Below are 23,840 nucleotides of genomic sequence, written 5' to 3'. Positions count from 1 at the left end.
ACTTGACATTAGAGAAGGAGAAAGTTCATATTACATTTACTAAAATATATGGTTCTTCTACTTGTTAATAGACATTTGTTAGCCATTTATTATGCTGTTTTTATATGCAAATGTACATTTACAATTATATTCTTCTCATGTTTAATATGTGCAACATGGTCCCACATTTGCGATATTCGAGCTGAACATGGAATATTCCTATACAAGTCTCCTTTACCTTCCCTTTCCTCGTCTCCTACTCTAATGCTACTGGAGGAAAACATTTCAAAACCCTCCTTTAAACTGCTCTCAACCAATCGACAGGAAACTATTGACACTCAACCTTTGGCTTGGATATTAGCTTTGTCGCGCTTAACTGTGCTAAAAAAAAATCTACATCCGGCTTCACATTTCAAAATAAATTATTGATTTAAAAAACCGCGCTGTATGATAATTGAAGAAATACAAATATTTGAATGTTTTAATTTTCACGTGAAGGCAAATTATGGTAAATTATATTGCTGCTAAAACTACTACTAAAAGTTGTATACACTTTACTCTACCTTTCCTTTATCCGGTTTATGTTTTTATGTTGAAGGCATTATGACAGTGTCCGGTTGATTCCTGACTTTCTCCTGCATGTTTAACAGCTCATTAACAGCTGCCTGGTTGCTAGACGACTCAAGCTGCAACACTGATGTGAAAACAGTGTCTCTGATTCAAAACACAATAATAGTTCAACGGATTTCAGGAAGCTTTGTTCAGCATTGTTGTTAAACGCATGAAGGGTTTATATTGTGGACATTACGCTCTGCAGGGGACAGAAATTGGAGGACGTCGTTTTTTGTTTTCCCATGTTTTACTTCTACGTTACTAGCAATAGGGTTTACCTGAAGTTCGCCTTCTGACTAGGAGAACATGTTGAGATCAGACACGGTCAAAGTCAATCGTTGTAACTTAATGTGACATTAGCTGAGCAGCTATGTTCAGCGCAACCACCAAGATATCTCAGGAGGCGAGTGATTTACAAACAGATGAAGACTGTGAGGTGCTGGTGAGTCTTTAGCTTCAGTAAGGTCAAGAATACTTCTGTCTTTAAGTCTTTATATTTGATTTGTTTAGACTTTCTTTTCGAATTTAGCACTCTTATGTTTCACTATGTGTTGTTATGTAGAGCATTTAAACCTAAACAGCAGCTAACAAATAGTTCATAGCAGTTGTCCTGATCACTCAAAGCTGTTTTAAACTTAAATAAAACAAGTCTACTTGAAAGTTCTGAGACTAGATATGTGTTCAAAACAAATCCTTTTTTGTTTGACTTTTAGTTTACCCATTTGAATACATTTGAGGTGTAGTAGAGTATATAGGTATAGGTATCCTCTCTGGATGTTTTCCACATGGATAAAAAATGTGCATAAGTTAGGCTCATATTATATTCTACCTTTCTTATACTGTATTGTGTCGGATTCTCCACTCCCCTGGGTTCACAGATAAAAGCAATAACTAGACAATAAGTCTGTCTCAGATTCCGACTCACAAAAACCAGTCAAGACGAAAAAACGTGTAAAAAGATTTTGTGTAACAGTTATTAGTTTTATCCCTTTAAAGCCAATTGGATATAATTAGTGATCGATGACTGTGGTGAGAAGCCAATGGTTTGTGAGGGTAAATTATCTCACGTTATTTAATACAGTGTAAACCTTTGTCACAAACTTGCATTTTCTTGAAATATTACAGTTGAATGTCCTCTCTCTCTTCCTGCCAACATTACACACAATCTCTCTCTGACTGACACACACTCCTTTGTCCACAGGTTGATGACAGCTTCTCGTTCTCTGCTGATATATTTGAAAAGGTAAAGAAATTCATTGATGAAGTTAAATCTTTTTATACTTCATTTTTTCTTTACAGATATGTTTTGCCTCACTGGGTTAGTTTGATAAAATACCTCCCTTGTCTTTGTTTACAATCAGAAAACAAGGAGGAAGATAACCACTGGCAAGCCGCCGCCGTCTCCAAGTAAGACCTTCTTAGCCTTTTCAGACACTGTCCATGTGCAATGATTGTTTATAAACAGTATGTACATTTGTAGGGTCTCCATACCTCTCGAGTCTGAATGTGAACGCCAGAAAAGCGGCGGTGGCGGCCTGGAAGCTGCCGCGGGCTTCCCTTGGGGACACCACAGGGGACACTCCAGGGGAGGGCGTCTCAGCTCGCCTCATATCCCTCAGCAACGGCCATGGTAAGCAGGAAACGTGCAAACACAGCTGAAGCTCCATAGTCATAGTCTTTGCTCGGGAGGGGGGAGTGGCTGCAGAGGGTCAGGTGGAAAGAGAGAGAGCGAGAGAGAGAGAGAGAGAGAGAGAAATCACAGACTCAGATTTGTCTTCTGATATAACTAGTTTACTGATTTTGTAGGTGTTCTGATCAATGCTCACATCTTTAGAACGAGAAGCTTCTCTGAAATTGTTAGAACAATATTCCATTTAGCTTAAAAAAATTGGGAGAAAATTGGTTCAAAACATTTAGGTGAATAAAATAGATTTTTGGAGGCATAAAACCAGTCAGCAGACAATATTGTTATATCTATCATGTTTGCAAAAAACCTCAGGTTCTTGTTTGGTATACGTAGCTAAAACGTATTCAGTCTAACACAGAATTCCTGTTACTATTCTTCCCTTTAGGAAGGTGATAATGTTCCGGTTTTGTTGAGGTGTTGATTTAGTTTTATGATTACTTAGAGGGGGATTGATTATTTAGCCCACCTCTTTGATTCAAACACAACAGAGTTTATGAAAAAACTGCTGCCTGCTGTTTCTGACAAGTCTTGAAGAATGAAGAGTCATTGCTTATTTGATTTGTGGTCAATTTTTACATGAAAAGCTGACCATTTCGATAACAGCGAGGAAGTCAACACAATGTGATTACAACCTCCTAAATGGAAATATTTTCTTTTCTTCACTCCTGTGTGACAGTTCACTGAATATTTTTAAGTATAATACAAAACCAGACATTTGAGCGAGTCATCTTTGTTTTTAGAGAATACATTTTTATTTTTTAAAAAAGGTTAATTTTTTGTCTTTTTATGCCTTTATTGAAGAGATAGAGAGTGGAGAACGACATGCGGACTTCATGTCCTAGAGGACTGCAGCCTCCTCACATGGGGTGCGCGCTCCAACCACTAGTGCACTGGCGCCCCACAGGAAACACTGAATGACATGTCTCATAGTCTTGTGACTTAATAGACCAAACAATCAATGGAGCAGTTGAGAAAACTCATAAATGCATTACCTCTGTACTTAACAGCATTATGCATTCTGTTATTAGATTAGAAAAAATACATCGAGGAAGTTATCCCTAAAAGTTTTTAATGAAAGCGTCAGATGAAGTGTTGACTTTGTTTTCTAATTATCTTGTATTATCACCTCTCTCTCTCTGTCTGTGTCTTCGTTCAGATGCATCACAGAAACTGAGATCAGAGTGTGAAGTCACACCCGAGCTTCTTAGCACGAAGAAACACAAACATCTGAACTCTGGATCCAATGGTAAGAAAATGTGTGTGTAGGTGTGGTAGAGCAGAGACAGACAAAACTGCTGAACTGAGCAGAGAGAGTGCTTCTTTATTGGGAGACACTATCACAAAACACGCTGGAGGATAACCAGGGTATGATAGCGATCCCATCTGACAATTCCTCCCTTTAAGATGAGTATGTAGATGACTTTTTTTTGATAATGTACCATCTTCACATGTGTCCTTCTGTCTTTCAGGCTTCTCCATGCATGCATGTGACTACAGAGATAAGGAGGACATGTATGATGAGATTATTCGCCTCAAGAAGGTAGATGAGTTACATCATGAATGCAGTGTATTGAGAAAAAAAAAATCAAAATGACATGTGCATCTCTGCTGCAAAGGCCTTGAGAAAAGTACCAAATGTATACAATTTTTAATCTTTTATTCTTCTGTTAAATGAAAAAGAGGATTTTTAGACCTACTGTATGTTTCAGACAAAGCGTTGCATTTCATAAAATATGATCACCTCAGGATTTTCATGTGCATTCTAAATAAGTAGAAATGTTCCTTTTATACTTCTTTGATGCGTCAATACTTGCTACTGCTTCCTTCTGCAGAATCTGCACGCACAGAAGTGTGACAACCAGCAAATGAAAGCCAAACTACGCCGCTTAGAGGAAGATAACGCAAAAAGAGAGAAACAGATAGAAGAGCTTTTGGATCCTACTAAAGTATGATCACCACATTGCATATTTTTTATGTTATAGAAACGTTCAACACATTTTAAGAATACCCCCTTTCTTTTTTCTAGGGATCTCAGTATTGTCTTAGTTTTGTGGATAAGAAAAAAGATAGCGGTATGGTGAGTATGTCGATAATGTTGTTGAATAAAGCTTGATTAAAGTATTTTTTTTTTCCGGATTGAACCTTCAGCAGGATTGAAGTCACTTTTTATTTTCTGTCTATGAAGGTTGTGAATGGGCTAAAACAGAGAATCCTGAGGCTGGAGCAGCAGTGTCGAGAGAAAGAAAATGCCCTGAGGTAAAAGATAGTTCACATATTTTTATAAACCCCCTATTGTTTTATGTGTTAATTAGCATTCTGTCCATGCTGTTTGCCTTTTTTTTTTTTTTTTTTTACAGTAAGCTGCAAAGTGAGCTGAGGACCACCAACCTGGAGGAGCTAAAGATCTCAGTAGAAACCTACTCTGAAGAGGTAGTATCTTCACCTCTGGAAACAAAAGTCAGAAATGTTTTTGTTTTTTTACTGGAGTTGTTTTTTTGTATGTCGGGGCACACAGACTTCCCAGAGTGAAAAAACTGAAACAAAAACCAAATGGAATGAGAAAAAAAAATCTTCCAAGAGTTTGGAGGGATGTTTGGACTTTTTCCCTAACATCTCTGACTGTGTTTCCTTACTGTTATAAACTCTGTTACTGTCACGCTAACTTTGGAAACAGAGTGTGATCTTAGCAGTAAGAAAGGGAATTCTCATCCAACTTGTAAAGTGTATGCGTTGTGTGTCTCGTCTTTCAGATCAAGAGGCTGAGGATTCTTCTAGAAGCTGCAGAGAAAAGGTGAACTGCTGAACCTGAATAAACCTTCAGGAATATGATTCACTAAGCTGGTTCACACAATTATTTCCCTAACTTTTCACAAGGTTATAAAACGATTCGTTAGAGGATAGTAAGTTTAGTATTTCAGGTTTTGGGATAAATAAATAAATATTCTCATCTGTGCATTCATTTCTCCATCTTCCTCACAAAATCCTGAAGTCCGTCCCTCTGTCTTTGTGCCCACAGTAACCGAGTAGAGAGTAAATGCTCACAGAGGCAGCAGAAAGCTTTAAGCTCCATGGTTCACCGTCTGTCTGAGGACCTGAAGCAGCTGCAGCAGGAGAACATGGCACTGAGAGAGGAGCTCAACATGGACAGTCCTGCAGGTGGAGTCAAAGGTCTTTAATCACACAACATGACCACAATCACACTGTTCTCCTACTGCTCTAAACCACAACAAATTCAAAGAAATGTATTTGTTGCCTTTTGCTTAAACCTCTACAGCTTTGTTGGTTTCCCTCATCTGCTATGTGCTAATGCTACAAAAGCTCCACTTTGCTTCTTTACTGGGGATAATTATACATACATTAAAGAGTTCTTGTGAATTTTGCACACAATATCTTCCAATAGATACACCTACATTCAACCCACAGAAATAGTATATACCTCTTCTCTCTTGACAAATGTATGTCTTTATACAACAGCATATTACCCTATCTTAAGAATTTAGGAGAAACTATTGAGTATTTAAGGGTTTTATTTCTCATATCTTTTTTTTTGCTGCATTAACAAATACTGAAATATTTCAAATGGTAGTGGGTGAGATGTATTTCATGAGCAGTGCAACTTCAGTAATAAAAAAACAAAATAAAAAACACAGCATTAGAAAACCATTCAAAGGTAGCTAACTCGCATGTGATTTAGCATTTTCTCTGCATTAAAAACACTCATTGTGGTGTCTAATCTGTGCTGTCATGTTGGTGAGAACTGTGTGTGTCTGTGTGTGTCTTAGGTTACAGAGAGTGGAGTAAACAGAGGCTGTTGAGACGGCTGTTGGAAGTGGAGAAGGTGAGCTGGAAACTGTAACTGTTGTTAAACGTGTGTGGTCATGTGTGTCGGGTCATCTTTAAACACAGACAGCAGCTTCATCACAGACTGACTTCCTCTCTCCTCCAATCAGAGGCTGGAGGACAGCAGAAGACATGCCCATTCGCCTAAGAGCAGCAGCCAATTGGATCAGGAGGTGCAGGCCTCGCCCACGGAGATTCTGGGGTTTACCATGGCAACAGAGGCAGTGGTCTCCGTGGGAATGATAACTGAGGAATGGGAGGAGGTTTCTGATCTGAGAGGGGCCGTCAGCCAGTTAGAGAAGGAGAAGGCGGAGCTTCAAGAGAAGCTGTCAAGTAATGAGTGAGTGAGTCAGTATTATACATGACATACGTATTTATCTTTTTTTTTTATGCCATGCTTATGTATATTATTTAATTTCATGATATACACTAAATAGAAAAAAGAAAGATGGTTTACTGGACAGTAAGTGGAGCTGCACATCTGTGATCTGTGGGACAGGAGATGTAGACACAAAGCCATTGAATTTGGGGGTGATTTTTGTTCTTAGGCCTGCATCTGTGTTTTGTGTTTGTTTTCAGTGATGAGTTAAAACAACTGAGGACAGGAAGAGAAGAACTGGAGAAAGAGGCCGAGCTATGGAAAGCTGAGCAGACAAAAGAACGGGACAAAGAGAGCGAGCAGCACAAGTATGTTTAAGTCGTGACGCATCCTTGATTTGACTTTTCAACACACCAAAATATGTGTGTAACACCAAAACATCTCCTGGTTGTGAGTTTAATATAGAACTATATATAACTTATTGTTGTTGTTTTTGAATCAGAAGATGTCTAAAGACACATTCTGTCATCAACTGATTTATATCTGAAAATATATAAAGGAAATCTACCTGTGCCCAGGTGATGCCTCTGTCTTTAGCTGTTTTCACACATGCACATAACTCCTGAAAGTTCTCAAAATCTGCATCTATTTTACATCATATCTATCCTCCTGAGCCCCCCCCCCCCCCCGACTCCATCCCCCAGTCTGACAGGGAAAACACACTTCAGATATTTGTGAATAAGCAACTCAGGATGGTTTCAGGGGCTGGCTGTCATGACATTTTCAGGAGTGCATGTGTGAAACAGCTATAACGGTTCTTTGTGGTTATATATTTAAAAAAAATATCCCAGTAAACACTGTTGGCATCATCATTGACATCATTAATAATCAACGGGAGATATTTATGTATAACAGGCAGGGGTGAAAAAAAAGACCTGTTAGAGAAGTGGCAGTGTGGGTGATGGCCGAATCAGAATTACTAAAGCCATGAAGAGGAGTTGTATACAAATGTAGTTTTGCCTACACATCACACTAGTGACCAATGTCTAGCTAATAAAATGTCATGTTTTCAATTTTTAGACAGAAACAAACTAGCCAACTACTCTACCGAATATATGCAAAGAAACTGATATTCCTCCTGAAATGAACATACAGTGGATAATATGTAAGCATGCTGCCTTATTACTATTGTGATAATGGAGTGTATTGCAATAGCCTAAACCCAAATCAGATCCTACTTCGAACCTCCCCAAAAGTAACAACTTAATTTTTCTCGAATAATTTCCCCAGATTTAGAAAGCCACAGCTTGTTAAAAGATACTCCCCTTTGTTTTTGTTCTGTATTCATGTTTTAACATCTGTGTACGGGTTCACAGAGAGGAGCTGGATCAGTTGTGGGCGAGGATCCAAACTCTGGAGGACAGAAGTAAAGCTGCACAGGCTGAGCTCTTGGCTCTTTCCGCCACATCACCAGAGGACAAAAAGGACAACGAGGACACTCCTGCTGCTTCAGGTCTGGTTTCTGAAGAAGAGAGGGACACTGGAGGTAAAGACGAGACAAAGAAGCGAGAAGAGGAAGCATCAAGAACAGATGAGGAGAAGAGAGCGAGAGAGAAAGCAGCGTTGGTAATCCAGACTAGCTGGAGGGAGCACAGGAGAAGGGTGTGTAACAGCACGATTATGTAAAGAAGTTATTGATGTGTGAGAGAAAAGTTGACATAAACCCAGATGTCTCCTTTATATATCTGCATCCCTCTGCTTCTATCTTAAGGACATTGTGATGTTGCAGTCAGCGTTAAGAGGCCACCTCTTCAGAGAGTCACAGCTCAAGGACCTGCAAAAAGACAGAAAGAAAAAGGTTTCACCCACACACAAACACTTCCATACTGACTTAGTCACTCTGATGTTTAATTTAAAATCAGCAAGAGTCCTGTTACTGAATCATCCTGTTCAGCTGTGCTAATCATTGTGCATCAATATCACAGGTGTTTTTTTTCCACATTTGGTCAATATAAGAATTTGTTTTGGGCTGTTTACTTGGTTTATTCTTTTTAGTTTATTCTTGAAGTAAAAGATGCAAACGGTCAGGTCCATCGAGACATTTGATTTGAATGGAAAAATAACAACCAAAAATTCTTAAATGGGGTTACAAGTTATTTTTGAAAATGTTGTATGAAAAGAGCAGGATGACAAAATTAAAGATAGATTTTGAACAAATATGAACCTGTGAGGACATCAAGCACTTTCTGTGTACTTCCAAACAAATGAGATCCAAGCCTCATTGCCTAACAGACTGTAAAAACACACACTCCACATTTGCTTTTCTGTCTCGGAACATCCGCTATGTCTCATGTATATTTTTATCCTTTTACCCTTTTATCTCTCTCGCTCATTGCCTCATCTTAGGCTGAAGAAGCAATAAACAGCCTCGCATCCTCCACAGAAGGAGGGCTGGATGCAGTTGCCTTAACAAAGATACAGTCTGCATTCAGGGGACACCTGGCACGCTGTGAATTTGCAAAAGAGAGGTGATGACACAGACACGTTTCCACAGAAAAATGTTAAAAATATCCAATCTTGTTCATCATGCACCATGTCTTGTCTAATTGTCTGTGTGTGTGTGTGTTTGTGTGTTCCTTAGCTCCGAGTTGTCTGTGCCTTCTCTGCTGGGCAGAGATTTGCCCATACTGATACCAAGAAGAGCTCGATCAGCACACAAACCAAGCAGAACAGGTGAGGTTAACATAGTTTTTTTTTTTGTGTATTTAGTTGCGTTTTTACTGAGAACAAACAGAACAGATCAAAAACAGATCAAAGCAAACATGGACGTCATGTTTATCCACTTCTTTTAAATGCTATGTCTCAGTGGAGAATCCTAAGGCCCTTTTCACACAGGCACAAAACTCCTGAAAATGTTTTAACAAAAAAACAGACAACTGTTTTTACAGCTACTTTATCGCTAATTTTTCCTTCCAGCCCCGAAATAAAATTTCAACAAGAAGGAAGTGAAAGCAGCAGGTAATATTTAGGAAAATGCATTCAGTTGATTGTGTTTATATCCTACGACTCGCTTGTAAGAAGTGTAATCTTCGTGCATGTAACAAAAATTGTTCCGTTTTTCCTGCTATCCAATGTGTTCTTCTCCGCTCTTACGTTTTACTGTGAATATATCCTATTAGACAAAGCATTGATACAAAGTCAAAAACTGTCGTCATAGCATCGACTCTGATGCTTCCTCAAGTAAGGCCTACATGTTTATCACTGGAAATGATTCACTGAAATCCAGATAGTGTCGACCTCTGTTTTTTTTTTTTAATAATACAGTTTACACATTCTTCAGCAAGTCTTCACTAAATATTCAAATATGGGGCTTAACTACGACCTGATTAATTGTCAGATACACAGAGCTTGTGACAGTGGGACTTCTTTAAACTTCAGATCTTATAAAGCCTTGGTAAGGGCACTTAGTGTGCCAGTCTAAGGAGGTTCAGGCTTGATGTCTGTTGGCTATACAACACGTTGGCATCGCCCTGCTTTCAACGACCAAATCACTCATCGTGTCCCCCCCTGACGCCTTTATGAGTGGTGATGGATTTTGCAGGCACACTGATCAAATTCTTGGATGCCCTTGTGCTCTGCAGCAGACAGAGCTGTGACAAAGTTGTATCAGAGATTGATGAGGACACTCAGCCTCTCTGTGGAACAATAATGCCACTCACCACCTCACATGACCCTAAAAGATCTGAAGTTTCTGCTTTTCAGGAGCTCTAATCCTGAACGTCTGCCTCGCCTAAATGACCCCGTTAGACGCCGACTCCTCCCCCATAACTTTCTCCTCTGTCTTCCTGCCTTTCTAACAAGCTGACAGCAGATGGGTGCATGGAGCAGATCAGCAATGTCAGCATTATTTTCGAAAGAATGCTTACAAGACTGGCTCTGCATTCAAGTACTGGGCTTCACAAAGTCTTTTCAGGCTGGCGAATTTTCAGCTTGAATTGCTGATCTTTTTTCAAAGGTTTTTACAAGACAATATAAAGTTTTGCTGCAATTTTGGTTAAAATATTCAATCCTTTCCATGGCACAGTGTAATTGCTTGAAATATGATCTGGCAAAGGTTGGATCATCATCAAGACATATCATTTCGAGGATGTGTCTTAATGGTTGAGTAATAATGACTACATTTTTTTGTTGTGTGTGTTGTTGAATCGCTCAATAAAGGTGAGGAAAAACAGGGTGAGGTAGAAGACCCCTGGATTGACTCCTCTAAGAAGACACCCACAACAGGTAAGAGAAGGAGTAGACAAATAGTTTTTCATGTCATTTGTCTTTTGAAAGAACACAAGCTCTCTGGTCGATTTCATCCATATCCTAAGATGTTTGTTAGTGGAAGGAAAAAATAATATGGGATAAAAAACAAATCTTCCAAAATCGTTATTCGTGAAAGTTAAATCTTCTGAGTCCAATCTGTTTGAGTATAAATGATCAGTTTTAATGGTTTATAAATCTACTGTATGCGTTTGCTTGACTACTGTTGAAACTGTGTGTTGCTGCTACTCGTAGCCAGGTATTCATTGTAAAGAAGATGTTTGATGTCTATGGGACGAACCTGGTTAAATTAAGGTTGAATCTAAGATAAATATAAAAGTGGCCATAAGGAACATTACAATGGAAAAGCTAAGCTAAGCCCCGCCCACCACACATACAAGCAAACTGCTGTCACTGTAACAGTCTGTTCTCAATGCAGAAAAACACCAACAGTCGATCAACATACTGTACATCTGAAAAAAGAAGTTAAAGTAGAAACTCTGTGTGCCTGAAGCTTGATGATGTGCAAATTAACAATGTACTTTTTTAAGAATATAGTCCGAATACAAAACAACCAAAGGGGCAGGGGTTTGCAGACACAGATCAGACACACACTTATTTAAAAGAAAGTTTTGCTTTAGTTTATCAGTGATGTGCAATTACCAAAACTAGTTATAATAAGTTGTAATAAAAAAAGGTTGCCAACTGTAGCTTATAATGATGTGAAGATGATGAAGCTCAACCTGTGTACCTGTGTGTACTTGTTTATCTCCTTCAGTCCAAACAGAGCTTCATAGCACAACTGAGTCTGGTGGAGCCGCTGCAGGTGATTCTGACGACTCTGATGACATCATTGTGTCTCCGTCTCGGCCTATGAGGAGCAGAGAAGTCCTACTCTTATAGACTTTCTAGGTTGTGTGTTTATGTGTGTGTGTGTGTGTGTGTGTGTGTGAGAGTCAGTTTGTTCTGATTCATAATAAATTGGGTTCTTACTGAACCTGCATACGACAGCTAGGGTGTTTCCATTGTAGTCAGGATAACATTAAACACACACAATATTCGCTGTTTGTCTTTTTGCACTTGTCAGGCCATTTTTTTCACGGAAGGTGGTTGCAGGGTCTTTAAACACATTTCAGACATTAAGAGTTGAAGTTAAGAGGCACTTAAACGCCTCACTTTGATTACACAATTCCAATCTCATGACTTGCAGTGTGGACAGTGTCTTAAAAATCTGATTTAAGAGACTACTCGGATTTGCCTTCGATATTTCCTCACATGCTCATAATTTTGAAATTACCTTTAATTTAAAGCCATAATTTTTATGAATTATAATTTGAGCCAAATAACCCTTTTCAATGAGTGGTGTGAATCCCGTCATTCTGTTGTTTACAAAAAGTGCCTTCTGCATGGATATTTAGACAACCGTAATATTTCTCTTAATGTGACTCTGCTAAATGAACAGTCACTGCAAATTGCTCTAAATTTAAGTCTTTGGAATAATTAATGAATGATATTTTGACATGCTTGATTTGTAATACATAGCATACATATCACTAATCCATCATATATGCTTAGTAAACTATATCTGATTCTAAGGTATGATCAAGGGCTGATTCTCAACTGATGCACTTTTGAGCCAAACTGTGAATAAATTATAGATCAGTCTGCAGCAATACAGAACACACAGTCAGTTCAGTGGAGGATACACAGTATGTCTAATGACAATGTTGTGTAAACAGGCACATGGAAACAAAGTGAACGGCTGAGAGCAGGTTTCCCACATGATGTGTGTTACTTAATACATGAGGCTTCAATAATAAAAATGCTTTTTGATAAAAGAAAAAACCCTCTCCTGTCAGTTTTTTTCTGCATGTAATGCTGGAAATAATCCAATAACATTTACCCGACTGATTTCCTTGGGCACTACGAGATGAAGATTTTACATACAAAACATTACGATAAGCTTTTCAAATCAAATGCTTTGTCAAAGTTACGCCAATTTTTCCCAAATAACTCTGTTTTTACCAGGTGCAACTAACTGCTAATTACTTTATAAATAATGATTCAGATTTTGAAGTTGTGAGTTGCTTCTGTCGATAATATGTTATGCTTGGCTTTTTCCATGGATTTATATTTAATGATTGTTATACATCATAAATATATCTTTGGTTATTTAGGAAAAAAGTTGCTGCCTTCTGAACCAAATCTACTTACCTTTTCATTTTATGTATTATTTGTGAAGCACTTTGTAACAAAAAAAATGTGCTATATAAATAAAATGTATTATTATTATTATTGTTATACATCAATAACCAAATAATGACATGTTTTAAAAAGGGTTGAAGTATAGAGTGTAATCATTCTAAGGTAAACTTTCCAGAGTCTATTTAGAGTGATCTATTCTTTATAACCACTCTTTATGTAGGACTTGAACTGCAGGAATTTAACAACGTTAAAATGATATATTGGCTCGAACTAAAGGTCGAAATGCTCGTTCAATCATTGCTTTTAAAGGACAGTAAAGCTGCCGCCTACTGCAACATGCACTTCCATCATTGTAACACTAGGGGGCGTCCTCTATGCAGAATGCGCTCTCTTCCCCCAACAACACAATCCCTCTCTCTTTCTCTGAGACACACACACATACACACACACACACACACACACACACACACACACACACACACACACACACACACACACTTGCAGAGCTGGAGCTGCCGCAAAGCCCCGTCCTCCAAGGCTTGTTTAACACCGTGTTTGCTTCACGCTCTAACAATATCATCCAACCGAAGAGCCGCGACGCTGAGTTCACTGAACCGACGGTCATCGTGGGAACAGCGCCTAGGAGCACCAGCTGTTATGGTATAAATTACAAATAACGAAGGCATCGTCAAAAAAAAAAAGCGATAGAAATATACTGGGTTGGGGGTCATTGAGTCTGACGCCTAATCTGCTTTAGCATTGTCGCTCACGGAGAAGGTAACCAAAACAAGCGGGGGGACTCGGTGAGATGTGACCGCTATTCGGTTATCTTCAATGTGGTCGGGACTCGGTCGTTGCAGCTCGCTCGTTACGTTGATGCAGCAGCGCACGGCTGAGGGGTTAAAATCCACCACCGGATCTCGAAAGACAATAGGTGAAAATATACGCCGGCCTGGACTCCCAAGACTACACTAGACGAGGGTCTGAATCCGATTCGGCTTCGCACTAGGTAGGTTGCGACACTGTTCCTATAACCAACCTTTGAAACGGAGGCTTTGAAATCCACAGACACGAAGTCCTGAAGCGAGTTCTCGCCTTTTCTCCTCCTTGTTGCCTTGACGACTATGTGAGACTGCGGTAGTTTTTAACTGACAAAGCAGGTTAATGGTAACCTATGTTTACAGTGTATGTGCTCAATTTGTGAGAATAAATAAGGCTTCAGACCTAAATTCCCGACGATACGCTCGACTTGGTTGACCTACATGTATTGGTACAGTAAAGGCAGTAAAATACAAATAGTCGTGCGTACGGCCATTTCACTCCCCAACAATACGCTTATCCCGTGAAGTCTGTTTTGCGGTATGGGCGTTAAGTGAGGTGATGCGGGGTCGCTGTCAGCCATGCTTTTGTCATACCGTCATTCTTATTCAGTATCTTCATCTCATTCTTTTCAAATTTGCTAACTAAATGGACTATTTACATGGCATTTAATTATTATTGGAGTCAGTGGCGAGCACATTAACGCCACACAGAACAAGAAAATTCAACAATTCACGATGAATTGTAATGGAAAACAAATTCCTTGTTGCAGACCTGTAGTTTAACATAATTTTGGGGATGTCATACTGCTGAAAGGCAAAAAAATAAAAAGGCTAATCAGTAAGTAAAATGTTTCGTAGGCTACTCAATCTTTAAAAACAATGTCCTATGTGAATTGTTAACAAATGTCAAAGCAGTGTACATTGGCATGTTGATGTGTTATTATTGTAGTTTGTTCAGGACATGTTTCTGACTAAACACAGGAAACCCTCTTTTTATCAGAAAACCAGTCCTCAGTAATTCCTTCAGTCCAAGTTGTGCTTGCAACCAGCATCAACAGCAATGACTGCAGAAACTCATCTGGTTTAAAACATACAATGAAATGACATCAGTACTAAATGTTTTGACCTTGCCAGTCATTGCAGTTGCTGTAATCAAAAAAATCACAAAATCCATGCTTATATTCAGAACAGCAGCACAACTTTGAGCGTGGTATTGCATTTATAAAACAGGTATGTGGCTCAGGGTAGTAAGTAAACCTTTAATAAACAATACGGTAAATCATTTTACATGATCATTTTTCAGCCAATTGTAATATTTTAACAGGACAGTTGCTGTAATATGTGCAAAAATGCACAACAGTCGGACTGAAATCAGTACAACAGCATGACCTTGATGTGATATTGCTTTTATAACACAGTTCTGTGCTCAAAGTTGAAAACCTCAACAATAATGATTGATTTATCATTAATTCCATTTTTTCAAATTTCAAATTGTGCAACTTGAAATTGTGAAACTTGAGTTGGTCTTTTTTCAACAACATAAAACGTTTCCTCAAACCCAAAACTAGCCATATTGTGTTATGTTCATATAAACTTTTATCCTGTGACATGTGACAGATACTTTGCTGCAGGTGTGATTCTGACAACAAGTGCTGTTATACTCAGTGTCAGTCTTCATGAAATCCAGAATCCAAACTTACTGTTGTGTTGTTGTTCATGAAGTAGTTTCTTTGCCCTGTTAACAAACAACGGTTGTATATTTCCCTACAGTGCCTGTGTCAGGAAACTGGTTAAGGAGTGAAGTGACAGCCGGCAGGTCGCTGGATCGGGATGGCGGCCGTAGTGAACTACTCCCCGCCTTGGTGGGTGAATCTGCTCCATCGGTTGCCTCATTTCAACATTGAATTCCAGCTCGTGAGCAGTGATTTCAGACCAGAAGACTCTGAGTATCAGAAGGTAAGACAAGTACAGGGGAATAATTTACATCCCACTCAGGATTCTTCATCCTCTTCAGCGTTTAGAGACACCTTATATCCAACCTCCTGCCACCTGCCCACACTGTCATTTCACAGCAGAGTGGCCAAGTGGACCACAGAGTTGTGGGTTCCCTCTCTGCATCGATCAATACTATGTGTGTGTGTGTGTGAGAGAGAGAGAGAGAGAGAGAGATGTCCTTGAATCAAGTAACTGACCCCTTGCCTGCTCCATCATCGTTATAGGTGAACAGTGTTTAAAGAAACCGTCAGTCAAATTATGGATTAGTTATGTGGTTAGCAACCTAGAAGTCATGATCCCTAATGGTTGTTGTATAAATCTTAAGGAAATCATTTCTAGCAAGATAAGAAAAAAGCTGTTTTCCCACACAGCAAGTTATTGTCTCTACTCGACACTACTCATTTGGAACTGGTGCGTTTACTTACACTGTTTTATTTTCCAACGCACATAGAACCTACTCACTTGATTCAGTTCCTTAGGTCAGCTACAGAGCAACACTGAGAAAATGCCAAGTGTCACCCATGATTGTGTCTCCAACGTGACACAAACAAAGGCAGAAACTTTACATGAAGTTATTAACTCCATGAACAGTATAAAGGAGCTGAGTATGTCTATTTCACTTCTTGCAAAGTTGGTTGTGCAGACTGCTCAACCAATTTAAAAAATGGTGAGATTGGTTATTGAGGTTGTTTTTTCATTGCACTGCCATTCCAGTGACTATCCTGTTCAACCAATCAGTGGTCTGCATTGTGACCACACAATCTCAAAGTGTCAACTCAGCTCTCTTGGAAGGTCTGCGAAAGTGCAATCCAGTTAAAAGACAACTTTTTAACTACATAATATAATTTTGAAGTTGGCTTTGGATTTTAAAGACAGGATACGGATAGATTTATAGAACTCTATTTAATTCAAACAAACACAGTCTGGGTGGGGGGGATCAATCTTGGGATGTAGTGCTGCATATGTCCTCTGGACATGTGAAATGTGTCATGTGGGGAAAAGGTCACAGTCTCTAAGTTGGGGAACAAATGTACTTTCAGTGAACAGAAAATGGCAGTCAAAAGATTTGATTAGTAATACACTAGTCATTCTCTGATTTTTCACTTGATTATCATTGTTAATGTAATACCTATTGGCTCTAAAGTGTTGAATGGACAAAGTAAGTAATTTGAGGACTCCATCTTAGCCTATTTAAAGGTAAGACTCATGACTTTGGTGTCATTGGATAAATTATTATTTGAAAAGAATACTAATTAAGAAAAAAAACAAGTGAAAAGCAAAAAAGAAATTGCAGTCTTTGTGTGATGAAACACTGGCTGAGTCGGCAGAGCTAGCTCCATCTAAAAGACGGGCTTTGGCCGAGTTTTGCTGCATTTCATTTGAATCCTCAAACAAGGTGACTTTCAGGTCTCTGCACCAGAAAAAAAAACACAGCCTCATGAACACACATGAAGCCAATACACATCGTTTAGAACCCCGCATTCATGCACTGCTTTCACCCGTCAATGCAGTCTGCTGACATGTATGGGGAGAGGAGGGAGGACGTGCGAGTTCAAGAGCCGAGCGTGGGAAGGCACCCACGGCCATGAACAAGGGAGGGAGATGGGAACCGGAGAGAGAAGCAGGGAGAGAGGAGGAGGAGGACAACGAGTGAGAAAGATATAAAGGGACTGATTGGAGGCGAGAGGAGAGAGAGAAGGCTCCATGAGCCATGGGAGGTGCTTTTAAATTGCCAAATAGCCACTTCCTGCGAGCTATTCAATGTTTAACTAAGGGCCTTTGTATGTGTGTGTGTCAATGTGTGTGACCACTGGAATTTTAAGGACCCCCATTTAGGACTAATTACATCCTGACATGTTTTAGCAGATGGGGCTGTTTCTATGTCACTGAGCATTCACCACTATGATCACATGTTTGTTTGTACATTATCTGGTTGTGCAGTAGTTGTGCTATAAGCTGTATGTATATATGCCACATACAGCAGATTCACTTTCTGTGTCAGTGCGTATTTAGAACTTAGTGTTGTTTGTTAAGGTGAGGTCACAGATCTCCCTCAGGGGATGTTTGTGTGTGAGAGTGAATATAGGGGTTCTATTCAGGGTGAAATCATTAATTCTGGCTAGACGGGGGGGGGGGGGGGGTTGTGTGTGAGAAGAACAAGAAGAAGAAGGTTGAATTGGATTGAGGCAGGGAGGGAGGGAGGAACGAACTAGGGAGGAGTGAGAGAAGGGGGAGGGGTCGAGAGAGAGAGTTGGAAGGAGTGTGTGTATGTGTGTGTGTGGGGGGGGGGTCCTGTAGTCTGTTGTGAAAGAATGCTCTCTTTCTTTCTTTCACTCTTTCACTGGAGCCCGTCTTTAGATTGGCTCAGTATATCTGTCTCAAAGGCTTTCATGCATCCACTCATCCAGCTGAGAAACACACACACACACATACGCACACACAAACAAGGTCCTAAACAGTGTCCTTCAGTGCACTAAGTCCGTCACTGCAACACACACACACACACACACACACACACACACACACACACACACTCTCACACACTCCCACACAATAGAGGGACATTTCTTCTGTGTAGTGTTTTTCTTTCTGATGTGGTTTTGCACAGGTTCATTTGTATTCAACTCTGGAGCTCTGAAGTTGCTCAAAACTTTCTGCTCACACACTGTCACTCACTTGTACACTCACTGCAAGAAGCTTTTCTCTTCAACAAACCAAATGAGGAAAAACTGTTCAGCATTCATTCATGAGAGCAGCTGGTCTCTGATGACTCTGACTTTATTGGGGATGCTGACTCGATGGCTTTGTTCAAGAAAACTGTGTTGTTTTTTTCCTAGTGAGCTGAAACAGGGGCTCTTATCCTGAGGGTCTGAAGGCAATGGAGTAGCTTCTGCGTGCATGTGTGTGTGTGTGTCTGTCTGTGTGTGTCTGTCTGTGTGTGTGTGTGTATTCATGTGTTTGTATTATGGCAGAATCGCAGAGTCAGCGACCAGCCACAGTTAAAACAGCTGCAGAACATTACAGAGGAATCATGTGACCTATAATAACACACACATATATCCAGAGCTGTGGAAAGTAAGTCTGTAATTGCTATTTTGGATGGTTTGCACAATGGAAGACATAAACTCAAAGCATTTTGAAAAGGATCAAAAAGAAAAAAAAGGCTACTTTTGAAACGTTTTAGTTTCTTTAAAGTTTCTTTCATGTGCAAACCCTCACTTGGACGTCTTTGCATTAGTGGATCATGTCCAAAGGATCCTGTTTGTGTGTGTGTGTGTGTGTGTTTGTGTGTGTGTGTGAACTTGAGCCTACGTGTGTGTAGCATGTCTCAACAACAGAATGTAAATGAATCACCCCTCAAGGGATTAATTAAAGAAATCTTCTTTTTCTTCCTTTTTTTTTTTTTAAAGTTAAAATGTATGCCCACATCTCATCAAGGGCCTTACTGATCAAAGGATGTGCATTTTGAGTTATTTTCACATTTGATGTTGAGATCTAACTGATTAAATGAGTACTCCAGTAGTCACAAAAAGGAGTTACTGGTTTGATAAAATGTGGCGTTGTCCATGACTAGTGATGCAACAATACAGTCAGCCCTTGGTTAAATAAAAACCTTGGTTTTCTGGTCACGGTTTTCAGTTTGGTTCAGTTCTGATGGCCTGGGTTGTTGGAGTGTTAATTTATTCCATTCTTTTGAGTTTTAGGCAAATTTGACAGAAACAGCAAGCAACAGCAACAGTAAAGCATTGATATTTCATTGTGTACATTAACTTTTGTTACAACTGATTCGTCTTTTGTCTGTTCACTCACACCCCGTCTGCATCATGCAGGTCTTAGCTGGTGGCTATGTGTGTAACTATCAGAAACTTTACTTAACGTTACAGCCTGCTACAGTTCTGTTGCTGCAAACTGGGCCAAACTCCAAAAGTGTTTCTATTTGAGTAGGCGACACATGTAAAACGAGGCTTGACGACAGTTATGAATTACAGTGAACGGTGGTGCTTCCTCATACTGCAGCCTCTCCTCATCACTCACTGTGAGTACTGTGTGAATTCCATACAATGTAAATATTGGACGAAGCCTGAGTGACATCACCCATCTGTAATGGCAGGGGGCTCTGGAGGTTTATCGGCGGCAGCCGCCTTGCTGGAAATTCTGTCTCAGCCTAACTTTCAGACAACCTCATGACCGGCTAAAAGCTGGAGCTGAGGCGAGTTTAAGGCCTCATGACAAACCGTTACATCAGGCCCACCTGTCAATCAGGTCAGCTACGTGCCTAACTAACACGTATCGTTTGTAAAATCAAACGGATGCATTATAAAACAAAATCACCCTCCGTACAGTGTGTGCCAGTGAGGACAATAAATAATCAGACCTGTATCCTTTTTCTGTACCAGGCTGTAAACATGTTAATTCTGTTAAAATTGGCTTTTTGGAATGTGGTGTGTAATCATCTGAACTTCTCTTGTGGATAAGATGGATTCTTGTGCTGTTCACCATGGTGGTAAAAATGACAATGGTTTATGCTTAGTCAGCAGGGATAAGTGAGAAGTTGCCAGTTATTTGTTTCAGCTGTATGTACTTATAATTGAACAGTTTATCTTTAAAGTAGTAAGTAGTGTTGTGATAAACTTGATTTTAACGTTGGTGAGCATCAGTGGGGTAGCCAGACTTTTTTTACTCGGGTGGCTGAACCAGGCCACGGACTTCTGCAGGGGTGGCCCGAAGTTTTATAACTGCACACATTCACACAAAGAAAAGGTAGTTATTTACCCTTTCCATTTAAAAAAAGGGGCAACATTTAGATTAGTGATTCTCAACTGGCACTATCATATGTGTTCTTTGTGAAATAAATTCCTTTCACACTTCACTCTGATGCCTGTTATCCTTAAATCTGCCTGTCAAGATGGATAAAGTAATGTCTGATTGAGAATGATCAAAGTTTCTAGCTGTTTAGTTTAACTTTTTTTTTTTTTAAATGTAACTGTTGCGATGCAGTTGAGCAATTACTGTTGTCCAAAACGACTACATGCCATCCCTCGTCTAAAAAGGCATTTTGTTATTTATGTTTTGGTTGTTCTTTGACCCTGTGATACAGATAAATACCAGTAGAATGAACTTCAGGTCAGTCAGCACCTCGGGAAATAAGTTCAGATCATTGTGGGCAAGGCCGGACTAGTAACACACGGGCAGGGAGAGTGCAAGGACAACCCGCTGAAGTGGAAGTGATTGATCCTGTCAGCTCAAACACATGCACACGCATTCACAGACGCGCACATACACACACTTAAATGGACAGATTGAAAGTAGATCACTGTGCCTGGGTGTTTAACGTTTAGCCCCTCCTCCAAGCCTGCAAGCTGATCTCCAGTAGTGTAGATGTGCACACACAAACTCACTTACTACTAAGCACACACACACACACACACACACACACACACACACACACACACACACACAAACAACTCCACAGCCAAGCTCACCATGCTTATTAGTAGCTAATTGATCCACACGTAATCTGCACTCATGGTTTGTCAGCCTACAGCCAACAGCTAATCAAGCGGCCATCGACAGTCCTGGATCAGTTGCTTTTTGTTTTATATGTATATATCTATAGTTTTTAGTGTCTACCAATGGTTAAAATCATTTGTACAGTAAAAATAACAAATCTCCTCGTCTTTGTTTTAGTTATAAAAGATGCAGGGTAAAGCAAAATAAAAAGTCTTCCCAGTACTTTATGTATATTAACATGTATATAATATAATAATATGTTTTTGATTCCATCTGTTGGTCAGTCCCATTCTTGTGAACATGATATGTCAGGAACGCTCTGAAGGAATTGCTTCAAATTGGGCCTTTTCACTTGAACTGGAGGATGAACTGATTTATAGTTGATCAAAAGTCAAGGTCAATGTGATCTAATGACCTAAACATTTCAGTCCTAGTTAACAAGACTATCTGCATCCAAATAGTGGTCAATCTCTCTAGCTTTACCCTCCGATGTAACTTTTTTTTTTTGCCTTTGTCCGTTCTTTGCGAGTGTTTTTTCCTCCTGTGAGTGATTGTGGTGCAACCTCCTCTCTTCAATACAGGCCTACTAGTAGCACTTTTTAGTTTTAAGCTTAACTTATTCCTTCAGATATTTTAAATATAAAAAAATATCTCTCATCCAGTCCACAGCTACACTCTCATCCAATGGGAAACACTGATGGATGTAAATTGCAAAGTGACTAGCTGCCATTGGCATAACATTCTACTTTAAATTATGATAAGCATTTATTCACAATACATAAATAATTGTTAAATGAATGGACTACAACTGGTTTATACGACTTCAACAGTTAACTTAACTATTGGTTATTATTATCAGGTTATGTTTTCTTTTAACATAAAATGCTAGAATAAAAAAATAATTGTTATTTTTTAATGCCTTCATGCTACAAGTCAAAGGTTATTTGGCTTAATGTATTCAACCAACAGTTATAAAAAACATACATGTACAGAGATGAATATTAAATATAATAAATAAAAGCTTGGTATCTAAAGGAAAAGATTTCACCTCTCTGCATATCAATCTGGGTCATCCAAATTGCATTCTAATAGCATGAAAGCATCATATGTGATGACAGGGTGTCATGAAAACCTTTCTTTTTATAGCGGGAGGTTTCACTTTCATAAAACAAAGCTTAAAGAATTAGGGCACAAAAGATCAAACAATGCATTAGCAAGGCCCAGTCCTCCTGAACCATAGCACGACGTCTCTAGCAGTAAGTCCACAGATAATAACACAGGATAATGCCAGGCCATCTACAGAGCTTATCTCCCCCTCCTCTCCCTTCAGGATCCTCTCCTCTCGCTTCTGCTCTTCGTCTTTAGCCTGTTGGAGAAAAGCTGGGGAAAAGCAATCAACTGAATTCCTCTCCCTCAGCACTAATTTACCAACTGCTTCCTCCTGTGAAACTCTGGTAATGGAAGAAACACAGAAATGTGGTCATTTAGGTCTGATTGTTGTGCAAGTTTAAACCTAAGTTTTACCAGCATAGAGAAAAAGTCGCTTTGTCATATTGAAGAGTGTCATTTCTACCTGGGCAGTATAAATATTCAAAGTGAATTTAAATCCTTGCACTTCATATCTTCAGGGTTGTACCCCTAGACCTTAGACAATAGAAGAACATTCATTCCCCAGCTGAGACTGAGGGGTCTAAAATAGGACCCACTGCACATTCTGATATATTTTAAGAAACCAAAAACCATCAAATGTAATGCATTTTTAAATATGATGTCAGTTTTGGCCCACATACACACTTAGAATTCACATGCATATTTACAGTGGAGGTGCACAGATTGCTGCAGGGTGAGGAAAATGCTGGCTGGCAGCAAGGAAAAATTTAGGTCAGCACGAAAGACTAGCTCTTTGAAGGCCTGGGAAGCCAAGAAGTCTGTGATGATCCTTGAGGTGGAGCCAAATTTTGTTATCATCCACGGAGGAGTCCCCAGAATCCCACTGGTGCTGTTTCTGCCTGTGCAGAAGAACTGTAGTATTCCTTTGTCTATTGTAAGTAGTCTAGCAGGTGGAGATATTGGTGATCCAGAAACATGCCTTTTGCCTCTCCAGGGTCCTGCAGTACAATGACTTTTCCAGACAATTCCACAGGGGGGAGGAAAAACTAACATTGCAGTGTCTGTGCATCGTAAAACGGATTTAATCTGTTCTTGGCATTTGCTGAAACAGCCTGCCTCATCGCTGTCATTTCTCTTCCATTCCCCCACTTCAGTGTTCACTCCACTCATCTTCTTTTACATTTTCTTCCTTTTCTGTCTCTCCAGCCCCTTTTTTTGTTCCAAATGTATCTTCATCTCCTCCCTCTTTTTGTCTGCCCCCACCCCTCCTTCCCTTCTTTTACACTTCAAAGCTTTAAGAGGGTGTGTGATCTGTGTGGTGGGTCTCTAAGGCACACTGCTCCCTAACAGCATTGCTTCTGCTCACTCCATGGAGGTGTGCGTGTTTGATGGTGTGCAAATGTGTTTTTCATGGTATCCATCAGACACCAATATAACAGCTACTATTCTCTGGCCT

The 23,840-nt window shown here is 39.6% G+C and overlaps 2 protein-coding genes across 4 annotated transcripts in view; both read left to right on the top strand.

The window, feature by feature from the left end:
* Nucleotides 1-609: 609 nt before the first annotated feature.
* iqce (IQ motif containing E) lies at nucleotides 610-12,583 on the top strand. Of its 2 annotated transcripts, none has more exons than XM_061055028.1 (21): nucleotides 610-1,033; nucleotides 1,793-1,834; nucleotides 1,953-1,998; nucleotides 2,072-2,221; nucleotides 3,435-3,524; nucleotides 3,748-3,818; nucleotides 4,111-4,224; nucleotides 4,305-4,355; nucleotides 4,464-4,534; nucleotides 4,636-4,708; nucleotides 5,029-5,069; nucleotides 5,295-5,434; nucleotides 6,061-6,116; nucleotides 6,229-6,458; nucleotides 6,698-6,805; nucleotides 7,814-8,099; nucleotides 8,209-8,295; nucleotides 8,844-8,965; nucleotides 9,079-9,175; nucleotides 10,661-10,721; nucleotides 11,521-12,583. In XM_061055028.1, the coding sequence occupies exons 1-21, from the start codon at nucleotides 962-964 to the stop codon at nucleotides 11,643-11,645; spliced, it is 2,133 nt and encodes a 710-aa protein (XP_060911011.1). In that variant the 5' UTR covers nucleotides 610-961; the 3' UTR covers nucleotides 11,646-12,583. The 2 variants fall into 2 exon arrangements, with proteins under 2 accessions (XP_060911011.1, XP_060911002.1); XM_061055019.1 differs by having other exon boundaries at nucleotides 611-1,033; nucleotides 5,295-5,446.
* Nucleotides 12,584-13,423: 840 nt separating this feature from the next.
* Nucleotides 13,424-23,840, top strand: part of LOC132987917 (protein tweety homolog 3-like) — a 28,056-nt gene continuing 17,639 nt past the window's right edge. The window contains exons 1-2 of one of the 2 annotated variants that reach the window (XM_061054927.1): nucleotides 13,424-13,607; nucleotides 15,539-15,724. In XM_061054927.1, coding sequence (XP_060910910.1) covers nucleotides 15,599-15,724 — 126 coding nt within the window. In that variant the 5' untranslated portion in view covers nucleotides 13,424-13,607; nucleotides 15,539-15,598. Of the gene's footprint in view, nucleotides 13,957-15,538; nucleotides 15,725-23,840 lie in introns of both variants that reach the window. The other variant, XM_061054918.1, reaches the window with a different exon arrangement.

This window comes from Labrus mixtus, chromosome 2 (genome assembly GCF_963584025.1).
Source record: "Labrus mixtus chromosome 2, fLabMix1.1, whole genome shotgun sequence".
Classification (NCBI taxonomy): domain Eukaryota; kingdom Metazoa; phylum Chordata; class Actinopteri; order Labriformes; family Labridae; genus Labrus; species Labrus mixtus.
Note: the sequence above shows the minus strand (reverse complement) of the source record. Positions and strands in the feature narration are given on the sequence as shown.

What these genes read in the sequence shown, in the direction of transcription:
- iqce (XM_061055019.1), top strand. Translation starts at nt 962, where the DNA reads ATGTTCAGCGCAACCACCAAGATATCTCAGGAGGCGAGTGATTTACAA. An exon ending in CAAGCCGCCGCCGTCTCCAA is followed by an intron (nt 1,999 to 2,071) that starts GTAAGACCTTCT and finishes GTACATTTGTAG; the next exon opens with GGTCTCCATACCTCTCGAGT. An exon ending in AGCTTTTGGATCCTACTAAA is followed by an intron (nt 4,225 to 4,304) that starts GTATGATCACCA and finishes TCTTTTTTCTAG; the next exon opens with GGATCTCAGTATTGTCTTAG.